This window comes from Strix aluco, chromosome 14 (genome assembly GCF_031877795.1).
Source record: "Strix aluco isolate bStrAlu1 chromosome 14, bStrAlu1.hap1, whole genome shotgun sequence".
NCBI lineage: Eukaryota > Metazoa > Chordata > Aves > Strigiformes > Strigidae > Strix > Strix aluco.
The window spans coordinates 5,808,596-5,833,565 of record NC_133944.1 but is presented as its reverse complement, the minus strand read 5'-3'; the positions used below and the strand labels follow the sequence as shown (position 1 = coordinate 5,833,565).

At 40.6% G+C, this 24,970-nt stretch overlaps 1 protein-coding gene and 1 long non-coding RNA gene across 2 annotated transcripts; one reads left to right on the top strand and one right to left on the bottom strand.

Annotated features, from left to right (window-relative positions):
- The first annotated feature begins 822 nt into the window (after positions 1-822).
- ATMIN (ATM interactor) lies at positions 823-16,053 on the top strand. The gene is made up of 4 exons (XM_074839290.1): positions 823-1,058; positions 6,385-6,510; positions 7,433-7,632; positions 8,590-16,053. The coding sequence occupies exons 1-4, from the start codon at positions 828-830 to the stop codon at positions 10,418-10,420; spliced, it is 2,388 nt and encodes a 795-aa protein (XP_074695391.1). The 5' UTR covers positions 823-827; the 3' UTR covers positions 10,421-16,053.
- Positions 8,432-13,758, bottom strand: LOC141929597 (uncharacterized). The gene is made up of 4 exons (XR_012625069.1): positions 13,721-13,758; positions 12,731-12,758; positions 11,429-11,563; positions 8,432-8,597 (listed from the first exon to the last, which is right to left on the bottom strand). It is a non-coding gene; the product is annotated as an uncharacterized LOC141929597 (long non-coding RNA).
- Positions 16,054-24,970: the final 8,917 nt, after the last annotated feature.

Below are 24,970 nucleotides of genomic sequence, written 5' to 3'. Positions count from 1 at the left end.
GCTCTCTCCCAAGCAACTTAAATGCCTGAGCCAATAATGATTTACTGTAAAGTTCCAAAATACTCTACAACATTGTGAGTACCTGGCCTAATGCCTGTTTCTGCCTCATTTCTGGGAAAGGCAGCCTCCATCCTCTTTTTAACAACTGAAAAGTGTATCTGAAAATTAGAGACCAACATTTCATCTCTAACTTCCTGTAACCAGGCCCTTACAGGAACTGGGCAGCACTTCCAGGCGAGCAGGCGTGTGTCTGTTACTGGGGAGCAGCCCTGCCTGCGGAGGAGAGGAGAGGGGCTGGACAAGGAACGCGAGGCCCCAGCACAGCCTGGGAGCTGTATGCATCACCTCGCTCTTCCCCAGTGAACGCTATCATATATATATTTATTTTTTTTCCTTTAACTAGCCACGCTCTAGGGGGAAAAGCTGTGTGTTGTGTCACTGGTTCTTTAAAATGCAAGTCTGCATCAGTAAATCAATGCAAAACAGGCGATGTGTAGGGGGGATGCCCCAGCCCCATCTACCCCGGGGAGGGCAGCGGGGCGAAGGCTGGCACAAGCGCTTTTTCACACGCTCCAGCTCCATGCGCGGTTTGATAGCGACACCGCGATTCGCTCTCTCTCTCTCTTTTTTTCCCCCCCCCCCCGTGAAAGCGTTCACCCTTTCCTTCCCCCGCCTCCCCCCCAGCGCCCCGGCCGCCGCCGCAGCTCGCAGCGGGACGCTGACGTCGGGGGGCGGGGCCGGGCCGCGCGCCTGCTGAATATTCAAGAGCGGCGATGACTATTGGCGGCCGCCCCCGGAAGTGGGGGGGCCGAGCAGCTGACAGCAACATGGCGGCGGCGGCAGCAGCCGGGCGGCGTGGCGGGGGGTTGGGGCGGCCCCCGGCGCCGGCGCCTGTGCCCGTGGGGGACCTGCCGCCCGCCGGCGAGCTGGTGCGGCCCTCGGTGACAGAGCTGTCCCAAGTGAGGACCAACATCCTATGCACGGTGCCCGGCTGCGGCAAGGTGCTGCCCAACAGCCCGGCCCTCAACATGCACCTGAGCAAGGCCCACCCGGTCCAGGTACCGCCGCCGCCCCGACTCGGGCCCGCCGCGCGGTGAGGCGAGGCCGGCCCCGCCGCCCCCCTCCTGCTCAGCCCCGCGGGAGCCGGGGGGGTGGGGGGGTGCCCCGCCCCTCACCCCTCACCTTGGTCTGCGGGGCTCTGTAATGGCGCAGCTCCTTCTTCCGCTCCGGGCCGAAGTCCCCGGGGCCACCGCGGGGCCCTGCCCGAGGGCCGGCCTCGCCCGTCAGGCCCTGCCGCCTGGGCCTCCTGCCCCGGTCCCTGCCCCGCTGCGAGGAGTCGCCCCGAGCCCCCGCGGGTGGGGGGATCCGCTCCCGCTCGGCGGGAAGGCGAAGCCCCTTGGGGCCTGGGAGGGGGGGGCCGGGGGCGGCCGGGGGCCGCGTCTGCAGCGCTTGGCTGTGCTGCGGTGTACTTTGTGGAGCGGAGTATGACTGATGGGGGGCTATTCCAGGTGGGCATTACCAGGCGTTTCTCGTTGTCTCTGGTCCGAATCGCCCCCACGTGAAAAGCGTGTGCGGGTGTATGTATAAATACACGAGTGTGTGCGTGTGCACGGTCCGACCAGTCGTACTGAGAATTCCACTGAAATCACTCATAGAAAATAACCAATTTTGTACCCGTGTTAAACATAACTAAGGCAGTTAAAAGTTCTCCAGGACTCAGTTTCTGTTATTTCATTTGCTTATTGCTTATCTTTCTGCAGTAAGACATTATAGCCCCACTTGTGAGGTGCTATGCAAACATACTGCGTTTCCTACCCTGAGCAGTTGGCAAGCCACCGTAATCCAAACGCCGAGTGCTGTTATGCTGGGGTTTTTGTTTGTTTTTTAAAAATGTCTGTGAGCCAAAAAAAACCTAGATGGATGCCATTTTGGAAACAAGCCCTCATTACCATAGTACTCCTGAGAAAACGGCAGCATGTTCGGGGGGGAGGAGAGCCACAGTTCAGCAGCATATCTTTGAGTGTGGGACTTTCAGAAAGATATCCTTACTTTTCGCAAAATCATAATGCCAAGTGTGTGAGGACAAATCCTATTCCTGGAAAACTTCAAGCGCAGCATTCATAGCTGCATCCTGAAAATGCAGCCCCAGTGGGCAAACAATAAACATACTTGTTTTGTGAAATGGCTAATTACAGAATCAAGCGCGTGTTACGGATGATCGTTTGTGATGAACAAAAGGAAACAGGCTCAAACATACTTGCGATCTCCTATCTCTGATTATTTCATCTCTTAATATGCGCTGGCAACTTCTGTGTGTGTTACGTCTTGTATCTCCTATGCGTGGAGGTACAACAGAAGTTGGAAACGTTCAGTCAGGTCCAGCAGATAGTTGTTTTGGTTGTGAGCTTGTGCTCTGAGCGTACGCAGCAGTCAGCGAGGACTGCAGCTAGTGGGTTGTATAACTCACGTTTGGGGTGTGATGGGTGAGGAAATGCTGCTTTCTCACCAACTGCCTCGGTAGCTATTAGGTGTTGGTGCCTTGTAGAATAATATTTCATACACCTAATTACTAAATCTTGTGATAGCTTGGATACATACTGAAACATGGATGGATGCAGATTTTTCAAGAACATCTGACTTATTCCAGGGGCATTGTAATTGAGAGTAAAATGATATTGGAAAATGTCTTCAGTATTATGGACAGCTTGAGAATGCGTCTTGAATGAAAGGATAAAGATATGAAGGCAAAAAGATACAGATCTAGGTGTGTGTTACTCTGTTTCTCCAGGAAGAGATGAACTTGGTCTAGTATTTTAGTATTAGTATTTCCTTTTAAGAGATAACTGATTCCCCAGACAAAAAGAATTCAGTGGATTGCATTTTAAGTGAAACATGAGGAATTAGTGAAGAGGCAACTTTACAAATGAGATTGTAAGAAGCTATTGGGGAAGGAGAAAACATAGTAGTGCTGAAGAGAAGGGAGGCTGACTTGGTTAATTTTCATTAATAAAAATAGCAGCAATAGGATCTTCTGATACCAAAAACTGTGAGGTATTGTTGCTGCAGAGGAAGGATGTTTACATAGGACAGCAAGATTATCCTGTAAAAACAGAATCAAGTGCAGTAGTACAAGGTTATAGTCTTGTGAAGTGATAACAAAAACATTTGATCAGCCCTAGTTTGTAACAAATAACTGAGATGAGAAACACTTGCAAAAGCTATTTAGTCATATGTGTATGAGCATTTAGGGTAATGCTGCTGTGAGAAGGGCAGTCCTAAAATATGTCAGAAGGATATTCTCTGTCACTGTTGTAGGGTAGGAATCTGATTCAAATAAGCTAAAATGAACCCAGAAGAGGTGTAGAAAAGGGCTGCTAAGGGTGATGAATGGCAAGTGTGTCTGACAAAGGGAAATTAGAAGAATTTGGCTTCTTTGTCCTAACAGAAGAAGATATGATGAAGTGTTGATATATAAATGTTTGTTTCTGGCTCCTTAGCTTAAATAAGCCAATAAAAAATGAGAACAGTGGGTATAAACTGGCACTTTAATATATTAGACTTGAAATTTTTAAAATTTCTTTTGTCTGTATTATTTTATGGGTGGAAGGGGAAGACTTCTGTGTAGTTTAAAAATGAAGCTAGAGGAGTTCCTGAAAGGAGAAGATTCTGTGGATTCCTATGATAGCAGGGAGGCTGTAGTCAGTGGTGGACTGGAAAGGGTAGCTTACCCTTGGGGTGTGTTACCCAAATTAAACTACCACAATAGTTTTTATAATAAGAATAAATGCACTTCTCTCTGCTATTTAGTAAAGAAATGCATGATCTGCTGCTGCAAAAAAAAGTTTTAAATAGTTGGCTACAGTCTACTGTAACTTACTGTTTTAAATTAATCCTTTGGAGTAAGCCTTTCTGTACAGGAAAGCAAGATGTCACTAAGTTCACCTTGACTAAATCAGTAGTGAGGATTGTTACTTCCCAGTTTCTGTGTTGTTGCCACAAGCCCGGTCCAAATGTCAGTATTCCCTACAATACAAGTGTCTGCGTTGTGAGAAGTTAATTTAACAAATATCTACCAGTAATTGTGGTGGGTGGCTATTATAGAAACATGGGGAGTAAAATCAGACATACAAGGAAAAGACTTGTGAGAACTGCTGAAATATGACTGGCCAGACAGGTTTTTGATATGCAAGATTAACCATTTAGAGCCAGGAGGACTTTGAAGATGGTCAAAACAAGATTACTGTCTGGATAGGGTTACTTATATGTGTGGAGTATCTCTCAACTTGCCTGTGATCTGTGCCTTGAAAGTCTATGTTCCAGCTGTTAAAAAATGTCTTCTCATGTTTTTATAGCTTTTAAACACTTGGTGTTATTCTGTACCTTAGTACTTAGGTAGTTTTAAATAACCTGACTGTGGTTCACCTGTTAAGTGCCTGAACATTTTTCCCATGTTGATCTGGCATTTGTTGGGTTGTGACATTAAATACAACACACTATGAATAACTTCTTACTTACAAATAAGTAACTCCCAGGGACCAAACATAGCTTTGACTTAAAGGCATTTATTTTTTTCTCCTGAAGACTTTGAGACTGGCATCTGGTCAAAGTGTTTCAGGGTAGACTCAGGGTTAAAAAGTGTAATTGGGGGTAGTGGGGCTGGAACAACTAGATTTCTTTGAGTCATATTTCTGGTTTGGGCAGTGGCTCTAGGAGGTGCAAAAATAATCACAGTAATTATTCAGCAGAGATAAAACAGGCCTGTTTATGAATGGTTTGTCCATGGGGAAAACTGCTGCACATAGAGATGCTTAGAAGGTTAAAACTCCCTTTTTAGAGAATTATTCCAGGTTTTCTAGTTGAAATGGCAGCTGATCATTTTGGTCCAGAGGCTCTAAACTTTGCTTCTTTGCGTATGGTATGTCATTAACGAACTTGCGGCAGTGTCAGCAAGTAGCGGTGTTGAGTGTGTGGAAATGTAACTGAAATATTGCTTGAAGGGACTACATTTTACACAGAGTATCTTCGACTGAGAGATGATTTGAGGAAAAACAAAATGATTGAAGTGTCCCACTCATCTGCTTCATAGTATTCCTGAAGTGCAAATGAATACTTCAAAAGCCAGGCACTAGTAGCTCAGAACAGAGTTGTTGGGCTGTGCCCAACTGTAGCTAGGTAAGAAGCAGGAGGGTGAGCAGTGAACCCCTTTGTGTTTTGGCAGCCGTGGTACATACTTTGTTTCCTTCACGGGGGAGGACTGTTGCACTTTGTATCTACATTTATGTTTGGTCTAACCTGTGTAAACACAAAGCAGCTAGAGATCTGCCCTAAGAAGGTTAGGGAGCGACTGGTGTAAAATCAACATTCTGTCACTTACTGTGCTTACTGTCACTGCCGTCATGCCAAGGAAAATCAGGTGCAGAGCTCAAAACAGGGCATGCTCCAGTAACTGGCTCTGGGGACTTGGTTGGCCTCCTGCTCAGTCTCAGGATGTAAGGAGACTCACAGCTACTCCGGGTGTCAGATTTTTAATAGTTCACTTTTAATTTTTTCTTAGACACAGATACTTGGTGTTTCCACCAAGACTCTTTCAGACAGGGTATGTCTAGGGGGATATGTCTTGTCTGGTTTCCATGGCTATGTCCTCAATAGGAATAGGTTCTATGTGGTTGAACAATCTGGACAATCCCACCAGTGTGTCCTTTTCATATGTATTTTGAGGTCCTCTGAGCAAGTTATGTTGCTTGCTTCTGTTTACGTGTGAGTGAGGCAGATCACATGGAAGGTGCAGGTATGCCTGTCATTTAAGGTTTGGAGGTTCAGAATTAGCATACCAGTTGTTAGTTTCATAGACTTAAGTGAGATTTGGTTTATGATCTGAATTAAGTGGCAGAGTGTGCTTGGCATTTTTCATTTTATTACAAGTAAAGTCTAAGTAGTGCCAACAGCATTCCAGCGTCAGGGAAGTGTTCTGTTACAGTGTGTGGCTAATTTTAATGGAGCTTCAAGTAGCCTGTGCTACTAACAAGTAAAACCACATTGAATGGGAAGTGTGGTGTAGTATCTGTAGGGAAAGGGGTTTTGCTCAAATAACACAAAAGGCAGTTATAATTGGCTTGGGGCAGCAAGTACTTTGGTAAAAGTAAATAGTACAGTACCACTACTCTGTAGAGCTTGTAATTTCACTTGGTAATTTTGATGGTATGTTTGCACAGTAGAATCCACATAGGTGGAAAACTCCATTTAAACTTTAAAATCACTTGGGAAAGTGCCTTCCGCTCATGGAGGTGTGTAAACTTAGTGAGCTAAAGTTGATGTGTATTTTGAATGTTGTCTTTAATACACAAACCTGTAGAATTGTCAACTTCTCAATTGGTTCTTTTTCAGGATGGAAAAATTAATGCACCAATAAGGAAGGGTTTGAAAACTTCACAGAAATTCTACTGCTGCCCTATTGAAGGCTGCCCTAGAGGACCAAACAGACCATTTTCCCAATTTTCTCTTGTAAAACAGGTATTCCTATTTCCTACGGTATTTTTACACTGATTTAGTCCTGACTGTCTCTACTTCAGAGTGTGCACTTTTGCATTCTAATATGAGCAAAGCCTCTCAGCATATATCCAGAAGTTGTATGCAGAAACTCCACATGGGCATATGGTTAATGAATTTGCATGTTGATGTTAGCAGACTTGAACCTTTTGATTAGGCAGATGCCAGTATGTTCTGCTAAACTAGAAGACAGCCCCTTTCTACAAATTAAAAAGATGGAGAAAGATCAAAGAGGGAAAAAAAATGACAGTAGCAACCAATAAGGGTTTAAAATGTGGCTGATGCTTTTAAACTGCTTTTTCAGATGGTCAAGAATTAAGAGTTTTTCTCTGCTTTAGTATCAAAATGCATTTGTTTACTATTTACCTGTTTAAGAAAACATGTAAGACTTGTTTTGGCATGAATGAGTGAAAAAAGCACTCTTCTGCTGTTGGTTACCTGTGCTAAGGTGGGGAGACCTTAGGAGATGAGTAGCTACCCCTTGGTGTTTGCTCTGAAGGTGACCTGTTTGAATTGAGACTGTTTGCTCAGTTGTAGATTTTCAGGAGTGTGCACGTGTTGCAACGTACACTTACTACGCTCTTTGGCAAGATTGAGCTATAGTTTTGTTAATGTCCATAGAAAACTTCCAGTAGCATTAGGACACATAAATGTTTATCTGTGTTTTAAGATGCAAATAGCACAAGCAGATTTGCAAACTTTAAATTCTTTTTGTTGATTTCTTTAAGCTTGTAACTTATTCCTAATGAGACCTAAAAAAAATTTAATTCTACTCAAGGCTATTTAACAACAAAAAAAAAGTAAATATTAATGTCTTCCCTAAAGATGATTTTCTTTTTTTTTTGTCTTAGCTGAAGGCTAATATACTTTTCATTGTGTATTCTAGCACTTTATGAAAATGCATGCAGAAAAGAAGCACAAATGTGATAAATGTAGTAACTCCTACGGTACAGAATGGTATTTGAAACGGCACATAGAGGTCTGTGGCAAGACTTTCCAGTGTACTTGTGGGTGCCCTTATGCCAGCAGAACAGCATTACTGTCTCATATTTACAGAACTGGCCATGAAATTCCTGCAGAACACAGGTAAAAGTGAAGCAGTTAAGTAACGATGCTTACATTCATCACCAGGTCCTCTGTCTCCCATGTACTAGCTTTTTGTTTCCTTTCTGTTGATTAAATTGGAAATAGACTCCCATTGTTTTAGCTGTAAAGCAGTTTGCAGTTTCTTTGTTCTGTTGCTTTTAGTAGTTTCTGTTTTGTTGAAGGCAACGATGATTGTCTGATCAATAAGATCAGATTTCCACACATAAAACAAGAAGTACTCATAAAACTGCACTGCATGGCATAAACACTAGCAGTTCTTGTTGCACCTGCTTTTACAGTTCTGTGAGAGTAGAGATGATTTGGAAATATTTATAGGTGGTAACTGTGGTGTGGAATACAGTTCAGTTTATTTTATAGTCTAGTCGTCTTTGCAAGTGTTAGTGGATTATTTTTTTTTAAATGCCTATATATGCATGTTTAGATTTATAGTTGTCATACTGTGTACATATATTTCATAAAGGGTGATCTGTTTCCTGAGGCCTAGCCTGTCTGTCTTTGAGATTCAACTGCTGCAAAACTAAGTTTTGTGTGAAGGAGTGTATCTTCAGTTTCCATGAGAAATCTTTACCTGGACACTAATTTTGCACTGTCCCTTCAATGCTCAGTCTGGGTTAGCATCAAAGTAACAAATTAAACATCTTCAAATCAGAGTGCTTAATGTACAAGGGGGAAGAAACCGTCTAAACTTCACCTCCATTTAGAAAGAGGTCTCCATAAAAGAGAGAACCCTTTTTTCTTTAAGTGGGAGAGTGAGGGATGAAATTCTAAAAAACTGAAGTTTGTGGAGTCTTTTTATGTTTTAATCAGGATTAGTTGTCTTCTCATATCCAACCTTATCTGTGACTTCAGATTATATTTTCAATGCAGTGACTCGAAAGAATGGAAGGCAGATGTTTTGTGCTTGAAAGGAGTATAAATTATTGATCTCGTTCACAGGGATCCTCCTAGTAAGAAAAGGAAAATGGAAACCTCCGTACATAATCAGCAGCTGGCAGAGAAAGCAAATGAAGCATTCATCAGTACACGCAATAATAATCCTGGCACTCAGGAACTGGAGTCCTCTGAAGTGAAACTAGTGGCCTCTCTTGAAGGCTCCTGCAGTTCTAACTTCACAAACCAAATGCAGCCAAGAAGTACACCGAAGATGCTTTTACCAAAGCCCAAGGTGGCTTTGGTTAAACTTCCAGTGATGCAGCTTGCTCACTTGCCTATATATGTATCTGCAACAGACTCTTCTGTCAAACCTGCTGTAGTGGCTGTTGATAATCAAGGTTCAGTTGTAAGTACTGTTCATTTATTGCCTCAATCTATAGGAATTCTGATTCCAGCACTGGAGGCAGAAACACTTGTATTTAAAGATAGTATGCCTGTTTCAAAAGTGACAAATTCTGGTGATCATGAACCAGTAAGTACTGGTGTACAAGTTGAGCTGGATAAGTTTACATCGAATAACACAGGGCAAGAGCTGGGGAACGTTTGTCACAAGAATAAAATTTCTTCAATAAATATACAGACTGACTTATCTTGTATTTCACAGAACTTTGTACCAGCTGCAGCCTGGACTCCCAATTCTTCTGTATCCTCTTGCTCTCAGACAGACCTGTCATTCAGTTCACAGGTTTCGTTACCCATCAGTGTGCAAACACAGACGCTGCTGCCTGCTTCCAAACTGACTTCATCCATAGCTGCTCAGACTGACGCTTTCAGTCAGGTTTGTTTTCCAACGTGTGGCATTTCTAGAGAGACTCAGACCAGTAGGACACAGGACTCTCTTGATGGAAGAGTGCAAATGGACCAGGCTGTAATGTGCGGTGATATCTTTGACAATGTTCATTCATCATATAATGTTTCTACTCACATTGAACTTCCAGAAAACAATTTAATGCCTGCAAATATAGATCAAACCTTGCTGCAAAGGAGTACTTGTAAGAGCCTGAATCAAGATACGGTGAAGTCTGAATCCCTTATCAGCTTCAATACACAGACTAATATACTTCCACCTCAAAATACGATGGATAATCAAACCCAGACAATGGACCTACTAAGTGATCTGGAAAACATCTTTTCAGGAAACATGTCTGGCCAGACACTGGATAATCGTGGCCTTTTGTCCGAGACAAGTTCTAATGCTGACACGCATCTGCCATCTGGTCCATCACAGAGCACGGGAATAGACTTTGACATTGAAGAGTTCTTTTCAGCATCCAATATCCAAACTCAGACTGAAGAGAGTGAGCTTGGTACCCTAAACTCTGAGCCAGTTTTGGAGTCACTGGACATTGAAACTCAGACTGATTTCTTATTTTCAGACAGTGCCACTCAATCATATAGCTGCCGAGGAAATTCTAACTTCTTAGGTTTGGAGATGTTTGATACACAGACACAGACAGACTTGAATTTCTTTTTGGACAGTAATACCCATCTGCCTTTAGGAAGTATTCTGAAGCAGTCTAGTTTCTCCATGAGTACTGACTCATCTGATACAGAAACCCAGACAGAAGTATATCCAGCTACTAAAAATACACCTACTCAGAATATTGAAAGCAAAGTCCAGCTCAGTAGCACTGAAACACAAACTATGGATAGCTGCTTTGAGAATCTAGGGAGTTTATTCCTTACCAGCAATGAGACACAGACAGCAATGGATGACTTTCTTCTGGCTGACTTAGCCTGGAATACAATGGAGTCCCAGTTCAGTTCCGTAGAAACACAGACCTGTGAAGAGCTGTGCTCCTTGTTTCAGAGCTCTGACAAGCCCAGCCATTGAGTACTACGTAATATAACTGTTTCCTGTGGTTTGAAATTAAGTTATTGGGGTGGGAGAGATGGCTTGACCGAGTTAGCCACTTTGCATTATTGAATGTAGTTATCGTGAGCAGTTGGCCTAAGAGACTTTTCATGCTGAAGGTACTCTATTGAACATGTAACTACATAAGCTGTGTGTGTATAAATGGGGGGTAAGGGGGGGTTGTCACATGTTAATTATACATTTGAACCTTAAAAAAAAAAAATTATGTGGTGCCTATGTTTTTTCCTCAGACTTCTTTACAAAGCTGATACTGCTTTCATTTAAACAGAAGAACTTTTTTAAGTTGTTCTCTCTCCTATATATCTATCTGTTCCTGGCTTACATACAGGGTTCCAGTGTGCTGGACCAAAACCCTGACCTGTCCAATTAAGATGCTTCCCTGAACTTATGGGGGAGGATTCTATTAGTGTAAGCTACTTCTGTTTACTTTTTTTAGTAGCTTGTATTTTAAATCCAGCATGAACATAATAAGCTGTATTGTCTTCTTTTACTTTATGCCTTCACAGCTCTTCTGCATAAGTTGGTATTTTCCACATACCTGTCCAATACACTAGAGACATACAGACTCTTGAATTGTTGAATATATTTATTATTAAAAATATGTAGAAAGCAGTACTTTTTAACTTTTTTTTTTCTCTTGAGTGGCACTGATGCCCTTTGAAGGGTAGGAAGAGAACTTGGAATACATAATTATAGGGAAATTTAGTATGTTGTCCATTTAGCTAGTGTAATAAATGGGACTAACATTTTAGAATCTTCAGGAGGGATTTGCTTAAATTATTTCTGTCTGTAAGATGCAAATGTTACAATGTGTGTGCCTCAAAGACTGGAATAATTGGTTTTCACTGAAATTCTCCTAGCTTTATTAAGATATAAGTTGAGAAATGTCAAACTGATTTATACCTCTATTACCTTAGCAGAAATCTTTAGAAATGGGAAATTAAATTCTCTAAAATACTCACTCACCTAGACTCCTCTTCTTGGACTTTCCGCTTCCAAAACCAACTGGAATCTGTACAACAGAGCTGGGAGATCAGCTCACAGAGCCCTTTCAGAACAGCAATGTCTTGCTTTTGCACATTGATCTGCAGCCCTCAGTTCCTGAGAACAGTCAAATTCAAACAAACTGATTTTTCAGAGAAAAAACATGACCTCTTAGAATTTTTAATGTTCATCTTGCCCCTCATACCATTGTTCGTGGTATTTTTCATTTGCATGGAAAAAAAAAAATTAAGCCAGTTGTGAATGTACATTGAAATTTGGCCTTAACTAATTTTTATCTCTTACTATAATACCTGCAAAATGTAGGCCTCTGGTTTTGTCCTGGAGGGTTTTAGTTTCTGTTACCTTAAATGAAAAGAGATACCCCTTCATGTCAAGTTCCTGGGCCTGTAACAGACTTTACTCCTCCACTGTGAGAGGAGAGGCATTGGCTGCATATTTACTAGGCAGCCCATCAGTAAATGTGTGTCCAAGCCTTAGTTTTTGAAGACTCACTGTTTTGTGCTTCATATCCCCAACAAGGATGTGGGAGTTAAGTTACTCATCCGTTGCAGCTAGCTTGTTTTGAAAATGAGCACTGCCTTTTTTTTTTTTTTTTCTCTTCCTACCACTCTTTAAATTTCCATAGTTAACACACTAATATGGTAAGCATCTCTACTTTTACTGGAAATAATCTCTTTAGATTAACCCTGAAACTCATATTTTCCTCCTGAAAAACTCCTGAAACCACAGCTGTTGTTGCCTGTTTAATTTTTCAACATTTCTAGCCGTGAGTTCAGATATTTCCAGTCTTTAGCTGAAGAAACTGCAGAAAGGAATCTTGCAGTTCCCCCCAGGATACAGTAATTCTGCTTTGGGGAAAGTTCCCCCAGGTTTCACAGTGCCTAGAGTTCTGATCTTAAAGGTGGGATATGTTAATTAAAGGAAGGCCTTGCTTGTAATTCTGTTTCTTCTGAAGATATGACTGATTCATATTTACTTGCCTCCTTTGAAAGTGGGAAATAAATGACAAAATTAGGTTAATTTATTCTATTGCATTATTTTTCTAGTAATATTGCTTCTTCAGGTTTTAAAGTGTTTTCCCTTCTCCTTTCTTCCCCCTGGCTGGAATACCAGAGAACATCTCTTCATACATAGGCTTCTGTGTTTCCCATGTGCAAGTTGTCAGTACTGACACATGAAAGAGGAGCAGTCACTATAAATCTGGTTGGGGAAAACTGCGTTTTCCACAGCTGTAGAAGGCAGAAGTGAGAAACTGTTCATTACCTCTGAATTTAGAAAGTCGGTCTTTTTCCTGCAAGAGAAGGAATCTTGGGTGATGAGGAGCAGAATTACAGATGGCTTTGAATTGTAGCCATCTGAGAGCAGCTAGCATTTAAAGAACTTCAAAACTAATTTACAAATCGGAATGAGAATTGCTCTTACAGTGTAAGCCAAAGCTCTTAACATCAGTGACTATCAGAAAAAAAAAAGTTTGTGTGGACAGAATCTTACAATGTACACGTTACTCATTTATTGTACTTTGTAATTAAAAGTACTCATGAGCTTTGTGTGTTTTATTAGAACATGCAAATACCATTCCCTTCCCTCATCCAGTGGGTTTAAAATAGCTTGAACTTTAATTAGGTGAACACAGTACTACAACATGAAATTATTTATTGAAAGTGCAGTATTAGGAAATTATTAAATATGCCTGCATTGCCTTAGGGAAAATGGCTCATTCTGACCAAAATTAACTTCTTTCTTCTCAAATTTGCTTCTCCAAATTATTCATAAAAGTCAGAAACAGGTTTGGATCCTATGTTGCTGACATACAAATGTTGCTGCATACATAAGTATTTTTGTGAAAATGTGAAGACTGCAACCGGACTTCATAGTTTGCTGAATCCCACAGTAAACCTAATGAAACATGATCTGAGATACTGCTGCTGAATATTATGGATTCTTCACATTTGAACAAACTCTTTAAAATGGCTAATTTTCTATTTTGACCATTGTTTTAAAAATAAATTTCAGTCCAAACTATTTCTTGGTAGTACTAAAATTATACTTATCTCCCTTTTTCTGCAGTTTGTCTCTGATTTTCAAGGCAGTGTCTCTATTGTTAAGTATTGGTCAGCAGTGACTTACTACTTTGCTTATTCTCCTTTGTATCCTCTACCGCCATTTTAACTGCTATACAAGAAGTAACATCAGCTCTTAGCCTCTTAGCACAAATTTTTATCTGGAAGACATACTAATGTTACTTGTACTTACTCTTTGCATTTCCTGCTGAATTCTGTTATGCTGTGAGTGCTGGATCTTGATCTGGATGCCTGTGTAATGCTACTCAAAAATTGAATTGGTAGTTTTGTAGTTTCACTTGAGCTTTTCTTTAGTACATAAAAGAACGAAACAAATGAAACACAGCAAATTGGGACATGCATTCTATGAGAGCATAAGCACAAAACAGCTGAAAAATGAGAGGTCTGTCTTGTTGCCTTTCATATTTGTCACAATGCTAAAAGTTTGTATGACAGTAGATGTATGTTTCTTCTAATTTTGGCTTTATTTGCATCTGTTTCTGCTAATACACTTGTAAATACTTCTTTCTGCTTTGGGTAGGGAGGGAATCCTCCCCCAGCTCTTCATGTCAGCCTAGAGAAATTGGTAGTCTGAAATCAGAGTTTACTAACGCTACGTATTCTTAGCTATGCAAAGCTGCTTGTGTCTAGAAAATGTCTAGATATGAAATCTTATATATATGTATACTTGCAGCTGTAAATTAAACAGCTGTAAAACAAGCCTTGTGAGACCTCATCTAGTTTTGAACAATTGAATTGGTGTCTGTAACTTAATGTATGTAACTAACACTCCTTAAAAATTTTAATTCCAAGGCACATACGCAGCCATTTTTTCTGTTGAAAACAAAAGGCTGAATTTCCTTGTTAGTCATATGTACCTTAATTGTGTAGAGGCGACAACAGAACAAAGAAAGATGTCTGCCTTCTACTGTTTTAAATCCTTATCCTGCTAACACATGCTCACGCGCTTAGTCAGATCTGTATTTTTTTTTTTTTTTTTTTTTTTGTGGTGAGGCTGGGTAGAGATGTGAGTGTTGGTAGGATTGGGATATTAGGGTGTTAGAGTTTTTTTAATAATCTTTCAAATATAGGGTAGCTCAGTAGGACTCATACATACTGAATCAACACAGGGTGCTCAACTTGCAAAAGAATACATTACTGAAATGACAACTCAGAGGTGAACCAAATGCACTTGCCTTTATCATTAAGGTTGTACAGTTTCCTGTGCTTTAATATATTTCTGACGTGTGTTGTTTTTTTAAACATGATCTTAATGTACAATTTGCTATTCCAAATACATTCACACCAAAATGTTGTTAACATTCTGGGCCTTGCAAGCTTTTTCATTCACGTTTGGTTTAAGGTGCTGCTATGCTTGTGTTCCTAGTAGAACAGGCCTACTGTCAGCGGACTTCCAGTAGTAACTTTATATGAACACTGTGGGGACAGGGTTGTTTCATGGTAGCAAGCATCAATGCATGGTGCAAACATGCATCTTCTGTTTCTTTTGTTGTTTTTTAACAGTTGCTGTGAATTTAAATGTGTGCTAGACGAATTTGCTGCTTAGAGCATGACTGAATTTTCTTGTTTAAAATCCCATTGCTATGCAATGAACAGAATCAAGGAACTACATCGTTCAACTCTGCATTGCCCTGCAGCCAGGTTGAGGGCATGTTTGTATTAGCGTGACTCTTCCACTTCACCAAAAATGTAATTGGACAGCCTGACACAGTGGAAACTCCTGAAGGAACTGCTGAGTTAAACAGCAGAAAGTCTTTACTTCTGATTCTTTTTCATATACTGGCTTTACAGCAGTATTGTCAACATAACTAGCAATGGAATATAATAGATGACTTGTGATGATGTGAACTGTACACTGCACAATAACTAATGCTTTACATGCATGCTTCAAGCATTTGCATGCAGAGCTAGATTGACAGTACTTCTATCTACAGATATTTACAAGTGCATCTATGATAAAGCTAGATATGAAAGACAGCTGTATTTTCTTCAGTTTACAGAACTCAACACCTGATTATGATCTAACTTAAACTTGTAATTATTTGGAATGGATTAGTAATAAATCTCATGGGTGAGTCTTTCCCAAGGCATGTGTGAGTGAATCTCAAAAAGGCTGAGAAATGTCTTTAAAATACTTTTCTTCTCATCACCAGTGGGATTTTGATCTAGTGGACAAATTGAGTTTTCAAAGGATGTCCATGTTTAATTCTTGCTATTTAAGCCAGTGAACTTAACGATGAGTGGACAAAAGCAAGCATAAATTCTGAGACAATCCCAAAGAAGGAATGTTGTCCTAGTAATTGTGAAACTTTTAAGTATATTAATGCATGCAGAGAAAACCTTGTGCCAAAATACTGTTTCATATTTCCCTCTGTTGGAAACTGAAGTGTTACGCAAAGCTACTAGTAAGTTATTCACAAGTATTGAAACGTTTTGTTCACAAACGAAGCACTTAATTTAGTCCTGTAAATTATACATATTTTGGAATAAAGTTAACTTCAATCATTTTTTGCCTTCTGTTTTAATGGCTGTGATCTCCTGCCTATAGAGGCATGGGTGGGGTACTCAGTGCCTATTGGTAAGTACCACCCATTGCTCCTTAGCACCTTACCTTTTGAAAGCTAGGTGTCTTTTGAATTGATAGAAATTTTGTAAATTAAAACTATTCTACAATGTCAGCCCTTGATCTCCAGGGGCAGCAAAAGTTTTCCTGTGTAGTCCTACTTCTCAGTGAATCCTCGGAAGTTTAAACTGGCAACACAAATGTGTTTGGAATGTCAAGAGTCATAAACCTGAAACAAATCCACTCCAGAGGGTCTCTGCTGTAAGTGAACCTGTGCATAGACTCATGTGGACTCTGATGCATAAGGGCTGGATTCTTCTGACCAACAGCACTGAGACTGGGGGTGCACTAGTGGTGCTCCGTCTCAAACCTCCAGGCAGTGCATGCAAAACTTAAAAGTCTTTAATTACCTTGTATGCACAATGGAATACCTCTGCGGTTTCAGCTCACTGACAGAGGCCTTTCTTCTACAACAGACTCTCAGGACAGGATTACTTTGCATTCTTTATCTACCCTACTATCTACCCCTCCTGTAATTTTCAAGATTTCTAGTCATAAGTAACATCAAGTAGAAATTGAACTGCATTATGATGATTAGCTTTCAAAGTATCCTACTAGAAAATTACAGTCCTCTCTAATAGCTTTTATTATTTTGCAATATTTTTTATATAACTGAGAAGATAATTTTTGCCACTATGAATATTAAAAAAAAAGGTAGTGTATGTTGATTTGAAGCATGGATCATACTTTGTCTCTTTTCTTCCTGTACAGTTCCCATGCTTAGTAGCGATCCCACCATTTTCTGTTAGTTGGAAAATATAAAATGCTGATTTCTACTGTTACCTGTCTATCTCGCATATATAATTCAGTGGGTGAACGAGCAGATGCTCCTAGTTCATCTGTACCCTTCCATCAGCTACAGTCATGCCTGGAGCATTCTCTGCTGTATAGAGGCTGCTGTTTCCAGTCCCATCATACTTGGAGGCAATCGTTTGCACGAGGCAGCGCTCAGCCCTAGTGGTAGCAAAATATGGAAGGTACTTCCAGAGGGGAGTATGTTGTAAGTATCTAGAAACTAAATTCCTGTTCAGAACATTTAAAATTATGAAAGAGTCAAATGTATAAGATGCTGGCTATCCTTTTAGGAATAATAGCCCTATTCCTACCATAGGGATGATTTTGCTTAGTTTAGGCTGTTATTTCAGGCTTTTCATTATTCAGAACCAGATTTGGCCCATGGACAAAAGTCAGGTACTTTGACAGACTGATCCTCATGAAACTTTCACAAATGGTAGACAGTGTAAAAGGCAGGATGAACTTTAACTCTCAATTGAGAAGAAGATAATGGCTGTTTAGAAGGGAAGCCTCATGTATTTTTGAACTACTTTCTTGTTTGCTGTTGCTGAGAATTCACTTATTTCTTCTGCTGGCAGTGAAAGCATCCCTGACCGCTTTGTGTTTAGTTCTGAATTTCCTTCACTTAAAGAAATTGCATGCTGGCAAGCTGATTGTTTTGTGTCAAAACAATGGAATTAGAGGCAGATTTTCTTTCTGGCTCCAGGATTTGACAGTGAGTCCTCTGGAATCAGTCCTTTGGAAGTTTGGACCTAAAACAGAGGGGCAAAAATGTTGATTTAACTTTCAGGTGTTCCATCATTGTATTTTTACATTGTTGACAACAATTCCCCTTTTGCTTGTTTTGTTTTGGCACCTTGAATACAGGAAGCACTTCTAGCTGATCTAGCCCTTAAGTTTATTTCCCTTCCTGAACAGGAATGGCTTTATTCTTGAGAGACTTTACACGTAAACAAGAAGCTGCTGTTTCCTGTGCTAGAAGAACCCAGTGTATTCAAGGGCACATAATTTGATTAAGCTTACAAGGGTTTAAGTGTTGTGTATTCCTTTCTTTATGTTCTAGGCCTTTAGTTAGCAGCTTTTCTGGTCTTCTGATAGAGGTCTTCTAGCAGTAATCTGCGAGGGTGGTTCTTACAAATATTATCTTGTCTCAGGTTGTAGTAAAACCTCTGTCTGATTTGACAGTTTCAAAAACCTCCGCAAAAATCTTACCTGGCATGAAACACTAGAAAACGTGGAAATAAAGTTTATAGTTTTCCCTGCAACTTTAAACATTTTTTTCTGTAGTCCTAAAGAATTTACCACCTGTCTGCAATGGCTGCAACTTGTAATTACTATAACGAACATGTTTGGCTTTACTTCCTGTTAATTGGTAATGCAGTTTATTTTTCAGTTTTCTCACTGAAGCAGCAGTATTTTCAGTTGTCTGAATGGGAGGGACTATCTTCTCTCCTAGACTATGGAAAACGTTACTAGTTTCACAGGTACATATATGTCTGAATTTTCTATTTAGTGGAAAACGGGACTGAAATAAGTATATATGGATTTATTTATCTTGGGGCTATTTGTGAAGGATGCTTCTTTTGTAGAGCTTGCATTTTATATCTAAATATGAAAAACAGGATGAGAAAATATATTACCATAGAGGGATAGGTACAAAGAAGGGAGGAAAATGGTATGTCAGAGGGTGTGTCTGTTCTGTCGGAATGATACTGCACTTATGTGACTGTAGCACCATAACTGAATAGCAGTTAGGACAAGTTACTACAACAAAAAACCCCTGTGTTTCCTGGAATTACCAACCATGATAGAGCTTGTCTCCAGACAGGCATTGGCTGAGATTTGCAGATATCCAGAGTATTGAAAGAGATAAAAGAGGCATATAGATAAAAGTATCAACTATAATGACCGATTTTTAATAGACCTTTATAACTTTTTAATAGGTTCTTTATAACTTTCCCTCTTGACTTGCAGCAAAATACCAAACAGGTACAAAATATTACTGCCATTTCAGATTGAAAAGTTTAGCTTTTGTTCTTCAGGAAGAGTCAAGGAATGCCGCAGACAGTAACGCTGTCAGCAGCCTTGTGCTGTTTGTGGCATGGGTGCGTGTTTCGGTCGCCGTTCGGCAGGTGGCACTCCTCCCTCCAGCACAGAGCTGGAAAAATCAGATTTGCTGCCAGAAAAACGGTGGCCCTCTTCTAACCTCCAGTGCGACAACCCGCATACTCTGCACCTCAAGCCGATATGCCACTCTACTTAAAGATATGCTTCTTAAAGCATCGTAACATACTTTCTATACAAATCAGTGTTCTAAAAAATTTCCAGATTTCCCTAAGCAATTCCCAGGAAAATTTGTATTAGGAGACAAAGCAAACTGCTTGGAGCTGTTATTTAACACTAGCACTCAGCTCTGGCGTTCCTCTCTAGAGATCATCTCACTTGAGTATTGGGTGAAGAGATGAAGCCATGTCATCCTTCCATTTTTTAAAGGAATAAACACATATTTAGATACATAGAATACATATTTAGATACATAGACTAGGTATCACCTATTTTACTGAAACTGTGCCTCTGGAAGGTGATGATTCTTTAGCTCTCATGTTGAGATACCTGAAGTTGAACACAACAAACTGATGCCAGAAAACTACTAAAAACTACATTTATGCACATTTATTACTAAAGAAATAAATCTAAAAAGACATTGAATTCCTCCATCTGTTTTAAAGTGGAAACCATATGCTATTGGGAGCCCTGCACTGGTATTATCTTTCCCTGTTCCAAATTTTTATCAAAGCGTCAAAAGAGGGGAAGGGTAAGTTGCAGTAAATCTCCGTGCTGAATGCTGAATTGAACTGCAGTTACCTATGTATCTATGGAAAGACTGCTCTTTTGTTTTTTAACACAAAAGCAAAAGAGAACTTGATCTGAAAGTCTCACAGTATGAGATGAAACAAAAATCAGTGAGTATCAGAATGCACAGAATACATATTAAACAGAAACAAGCAAAGAACGCAGGATTAACAGGATTTTAAAAATTAATCTACAAGGAGTAAGAAAAAATAATTGTAAGTAATTGTCAGTCCCACCACTGTGTGCTTTCCAGGTCATTTCCATTTCTTTTAGGTGCCAAATTAGCAAGGAATGGATGCAGATGTTTGTCTGTGAAGCTCAATAGGATTTAGCACTGTTTAAGTTAAGAATATTATTAAATGCCTTGCGGAGTAGGCATGGATTTAAGAATGTTCCTAAAGTTAGGCATCGCTTCAGTGCTCAGCAGCATCAAATACCTAATTACCGTGCTAGGCTACCATAGTCATTCAGAGTGAATCTAAATGAAGAGGTTGCACTTCATCCCCGGAATAAGCTATTTAAAGCTCTAATGAATCTATCTTATGGACAGGAAGAAACTAAACCTACGTCAAAGTAATTGACATTCAGCAGCTTATAATCCTATTAATAGCATCTACAAAAACTACAACTATCCACGTTGCTCACAAGGAATTTTTTTTTTTCTTACAGTCTAACAAACTTTAAAAAAAGCGTGAAATTACAATATGGAAATGCTAGGTCAGTCTGGATGGCACTGCAGCTCCCACAACGTGGCTGACTGTTAAGGAAGGTTAGTCCAGAAAGCAGTGAAACTTCCTGCAATTTTTATACATTTTCTTCCTTGACCTCAGCATACCTGTTCCTGACATTATTGGTTAAAGAGCCCTGGATGTCATCATGTTTTGAATATTGGTTTTGCTTTGTATGTGGAATCTGCATACAGGCATGATGACTGTTCTTCTTAAAATAGGATTAGAAACAGTTGAATACTTTTGTCTGATGCGCCAGTATAACTGCTCAGGATCTTCTTGCAGGAGTGAGACCTTTGTATGGCTTGAGATAAACGACAATTCATTAATTTCTATTTTTTGTCCCCTCACGTTATCATTCTCGATGTCAGCTCCTTTTTCACCCTTCTGCTCTGCTGCTCTAGCATCATGACTACAGGAAGCAATCTCAGCTTAAGTACCACTGAGCATCTTCTGAGAGATAATAGCTTTTGTATTCTTCCAAGAAGGGTCTGAAGTATCCTTGGGAGGGGCATCCTTCACAGGTGGAAGTACTTGTGAAGACTTAAAGATTCAGAGTCATTTGGATCAAGCATTAATTAATGGATTTGGATTAATGTCTTTATGCCTTTCAGCTTCTAGATTTTTCACATCTTGCAGGTTCCACATACAGTGTTCTTATTGGCAAGTTCTTCATCTTGGAATGCCTGAACAGTGTAACTTGTTACATAGTTCCATTTTAATGCCATATGTTGTAGGACAACAGACTAGAATGGGTTGAAATCTCTTTTCTGAAGCTGTATCAGCTATGGCATCTACATTAAACTTGCCTTCCGATTTTGACTGATTTCTGGTGGTCTTGGCTGCTTCATCTATGCTGTTGTCAAGAGATTGCAGCATGTCTAAGCAAAACTGGCAATTGTTGGAAGTTTCATTTGCCCTGCATTTCTTGGCTTGTTTTTACAGCTAGAAGCAGGCAAGTTGGATCAGTTTTACCCCAACCTCGCACCTGGTCATAGGGAAATATGTTAAATCTAAAACAAGCTTATTCTGTATTGCAAAAAGAAAAAAGTAGGAGAAATAGCCTTTGCTGATGTAACTGAATACTCATGCTATTTGTCTTTTCTTCTGAGTGCAAAATATTAAGTAAGTGTAATTTGTCACTGGTCCTGTTTTGTAACATCGCGTAGTGAAAACCCTCCTGAACTGAAAGAAGGAACCGAGGGGTTTCATAGTCCCTCACGAGGGTGGTGGTGGTGGGGGGTGTTAGTTTTATCCCAAGGAGAACAGGTTCATCTAAGCTTTGATGCGGTCATTTGTGACAGGTGAATACTGCTCCCTCCTTCCGTATCCGGGAGGACACTTTTTTCCACCATGGGTATCAAAGCGATTATGGAAAAAAAAAAAATCCCCAAATCTCTATCAAATGGTTTCAAAGCGGTCAGACACGGCACTTTGACGTTCGCCACCTCCAAACCAGCCGCCGACGTGGGCGCGGGCCCCGACCCCGGCCCCCAGCCCCGCCGCCTCCCCCGGGTGGCCGCCGCCCGCCCCCGGTCCGTGTCCTGCGCCGGGGCCTCCTCGGCCTCCTTCCGCCCCCCCGGGCGCTGCGCCCTGAGGCGGCGGCGGCGCCCTCCCGCCCCGGCGCCCAGCCGTTACCGCGGCAACGCGGGGGGCGCGCGGCGGGAAATGGCGGGCCGCCTCCGCCAGGCCTGTTCGTGAGGGGAAAACGGCGGATTGGCCTCGGGAGAGCAGGGGGAGGCTGCGGAGGCAGCTCCCGAGGCTCCTCCCGACCGCGAATTATGCCGTGGGTGCTGGGATTGGCGTGGGTAGCGCAGAGGCTCGTGTCCGGCCGCTGGCCTGAGGTGGTCGGAAGATGGCCGGTGGGGAGGAGGCCGGAGCCTGGTGCCAGGAGGGAGTCTGGGCACCACCAGCCCGAGAATGGCAGAGGGGAGAAATGACAGAACCGGGCAGCTTGGAAGGAAAAAAGAAGGAGAGTGCTGAAAGGGGCCGAAGGAAGGAAAGAGACTATAGAGAGGTTTAAAAACATGAACAGGGAGAGAGTAGTGCGAGAAAAATGGATGTGAAAGGATCAAATAGGAGGAAAAGGAAAGAAAAACTGTGAGAAAGGTGAAGAACGAAAAAAATGAGGAGGCAAATCGATCTTACAATACAAGGACTCTAAATAATCACAGTGAATCACTGCCTGACAAATAGATTTTATGAAAAAACAAACATTCAAATCAAGCATACAATGAACATATTTTTATGTCTAAAATCATTAACTAGTACTACTGAGACCATTTGCATTTGCTGGAAAGTCCTGTGGTTATTTTATAACATGGCACGAAGGCTAAGTCACAAGCACTCTTACCAGCAGATGAGATTCAGGGACATCCTGAGGCACTTTTATTCAGAAATGTGCACAAAAATCGATGTTAAAAGTTCTAGGACTGAAAGAGTCCCAGTCCTGCTAGCTGTTACTTAATCCTTGTTAAAAACATTCAATCTGTTTAAAAACAGCAGAACTATCTATATAAGAAAAACACCTTAAATGCTCATTATCATCTTCTACACAAAATGAGATATAACTGTTTGCATTTTTTTTCTTTTCCACTGTAGTCTTAACTGAGGCTTTTTTTAGCTTACGCTCTCTCCAGAAGTCTTAAGCCAATCACTTAAGAGTCAATAGAAACAGTTAATACTTAACTAAGAAAATTGTGTGTGAGCTTCATCATACAGTAAGGCAGATTCACAACGTGATGAACTGAGGTAAACTCTTACCATTCTATTTCATTAATATTGTATTTTCACTTGAATCCCGATATTAAAAACAAAAACAACAAAAACCCACAAACCAAAAATCAACCACAAAGCCACCTTTCCAAGTATCACATCTCTGTTTAGCAGAATGTGCAGCCCTTTGGAAATTATTCACTGATCTTTGTTTGACATCAAATGTCCTTGATACAACTGTATGATTCACACAACTTGCATCTATAGGATATGCAGATAAAGACTGCATATCCCGGTCAGGTGAAGATAGTATTTGGTACAGAAGATCAATACCATTGTTCTTTAACAGAATACTACTTTTTTTTTTTTTTTTTTAATGTATACACCTCAGGCGTATTACCTAATTCTAACCTGGCACTTTTCTGAGATGTGACTAAGATATTTTCTTGGGGAAATAAATAAAGTCTGAGCTAAACATTAATGTGAAATGGTGTGGAAAGGTATTTTTAAAGTATAAGCATGCGTATCATGCAAGGCTTACAAACTGTCAGTGTAAATACCATTGTCAGATTCATGTAGTCATATAAGATTATTAAACTCCTGGGTGATATTCTAGTGTGACACCCACATAGTTCATCAGCTTCAGAAGAGCTGCACAGATACAAATAAGAGTAGAAGCTGACCTTTCCAATTCACATACTGAGTCACAACTTCATCTCGAAAGCTGATGTAATCATAATGCACTTCGCCTTTACATCCATTTTATCTTCCTACAATTCTCATTACTAAATATAAACCTGTTCTGGAAAGTTAAAGTGGACATGTGACAGTGGCCACTTTGGATAAGCCCCAGCACTCAGACACTCCTCCCTATTAATGGTTCCATTGTAGTTCTGCCTAATGCTCCCCAGCACTAACATCTGCTTTCTCCTAGATTACCTGGAGTCAAGACAATTGATAAATTCAGTAGAAGAGAGCTCCCAGTTCATTGCCTGCATCAGTTCTGCCTTTTTCTTTGCAAATCATTTACATCTTAACAAAAGAGGGGACCAAACATCTCTGTTTGGCTCGCTGGAAATTCTCAGGCATCAGACGGATTTTAAATGCACTTTTGCAAAGCAGAAATGTCAGGGTCACTCAGTGCTACATTGGCAGAACAAAAGGCTGTCTTTAAAATTTTTGATGTCAGCTGGAAGATACAAAGATGGGTCGAGCAAAAGTTATTAGGACAATGTTATTAGGACAAACTTTTATCCTATGACCATGCTATTTAAATCTCAAAGGGAGAGGAATGAAAATAATGCCCGAGTGCCATTTCCTAAGTCTGTCGACACCAATTGTAATGTAAGACCTTCTGCTTTTATTACCCTATAATACAGCAACGCTGTAGAGCTCTAGAATTTACATGATGACTACTCTGTTCATGCTGGCACGTTCAAAATTATCTATTATTACTATTTTCCAGTGAAAAGAGAAAGGGGCTAGCTAGGTCATTCCTAACGATTTTTTTATCAGGTTTGTTATTGACAGTATTATTTAGAAAAGAGGCTTGAATAATGTCCTTAATATAGCACTATAAATGAACAGACAGATTAGACTTCTAAACTTACATGTTCGAAATTTTGTGAACTAAATTAAGATAGAGAGGGGGTGGTGTATGGATGCCTACCACTGCATATATTAAGCCATAGTTTCTGTATGTGTGGTA

What these genes read in the sequence shown, in the direction of transcription:
- ATMIN (XM_074839290.1), top strand. Translation starts at nt 828, where the DNA reads ATGGCGGCGGCGGCAGCAGCCGGGCGGCGTGGCGGGGGGTTGGGGCGG. An exon ending in AATTTTCTCTTGTAAAACAG is followed by an intron (nt 6,511 to 7,432) that starts GTATTCCTATTT and finishes TGTGTATTCTAG; the next exon opens with CACTTTATGAAAATGCATGC. An exon ending in GAAATTCCTGCAGAACACAG is followed by an intron (nt 7,633 to 8,589) that starts GTAAAAGTGAAG and finishes TCTCGTTCACAG; the next exon opens with GGATCCTCCTAGTAAGAAAA.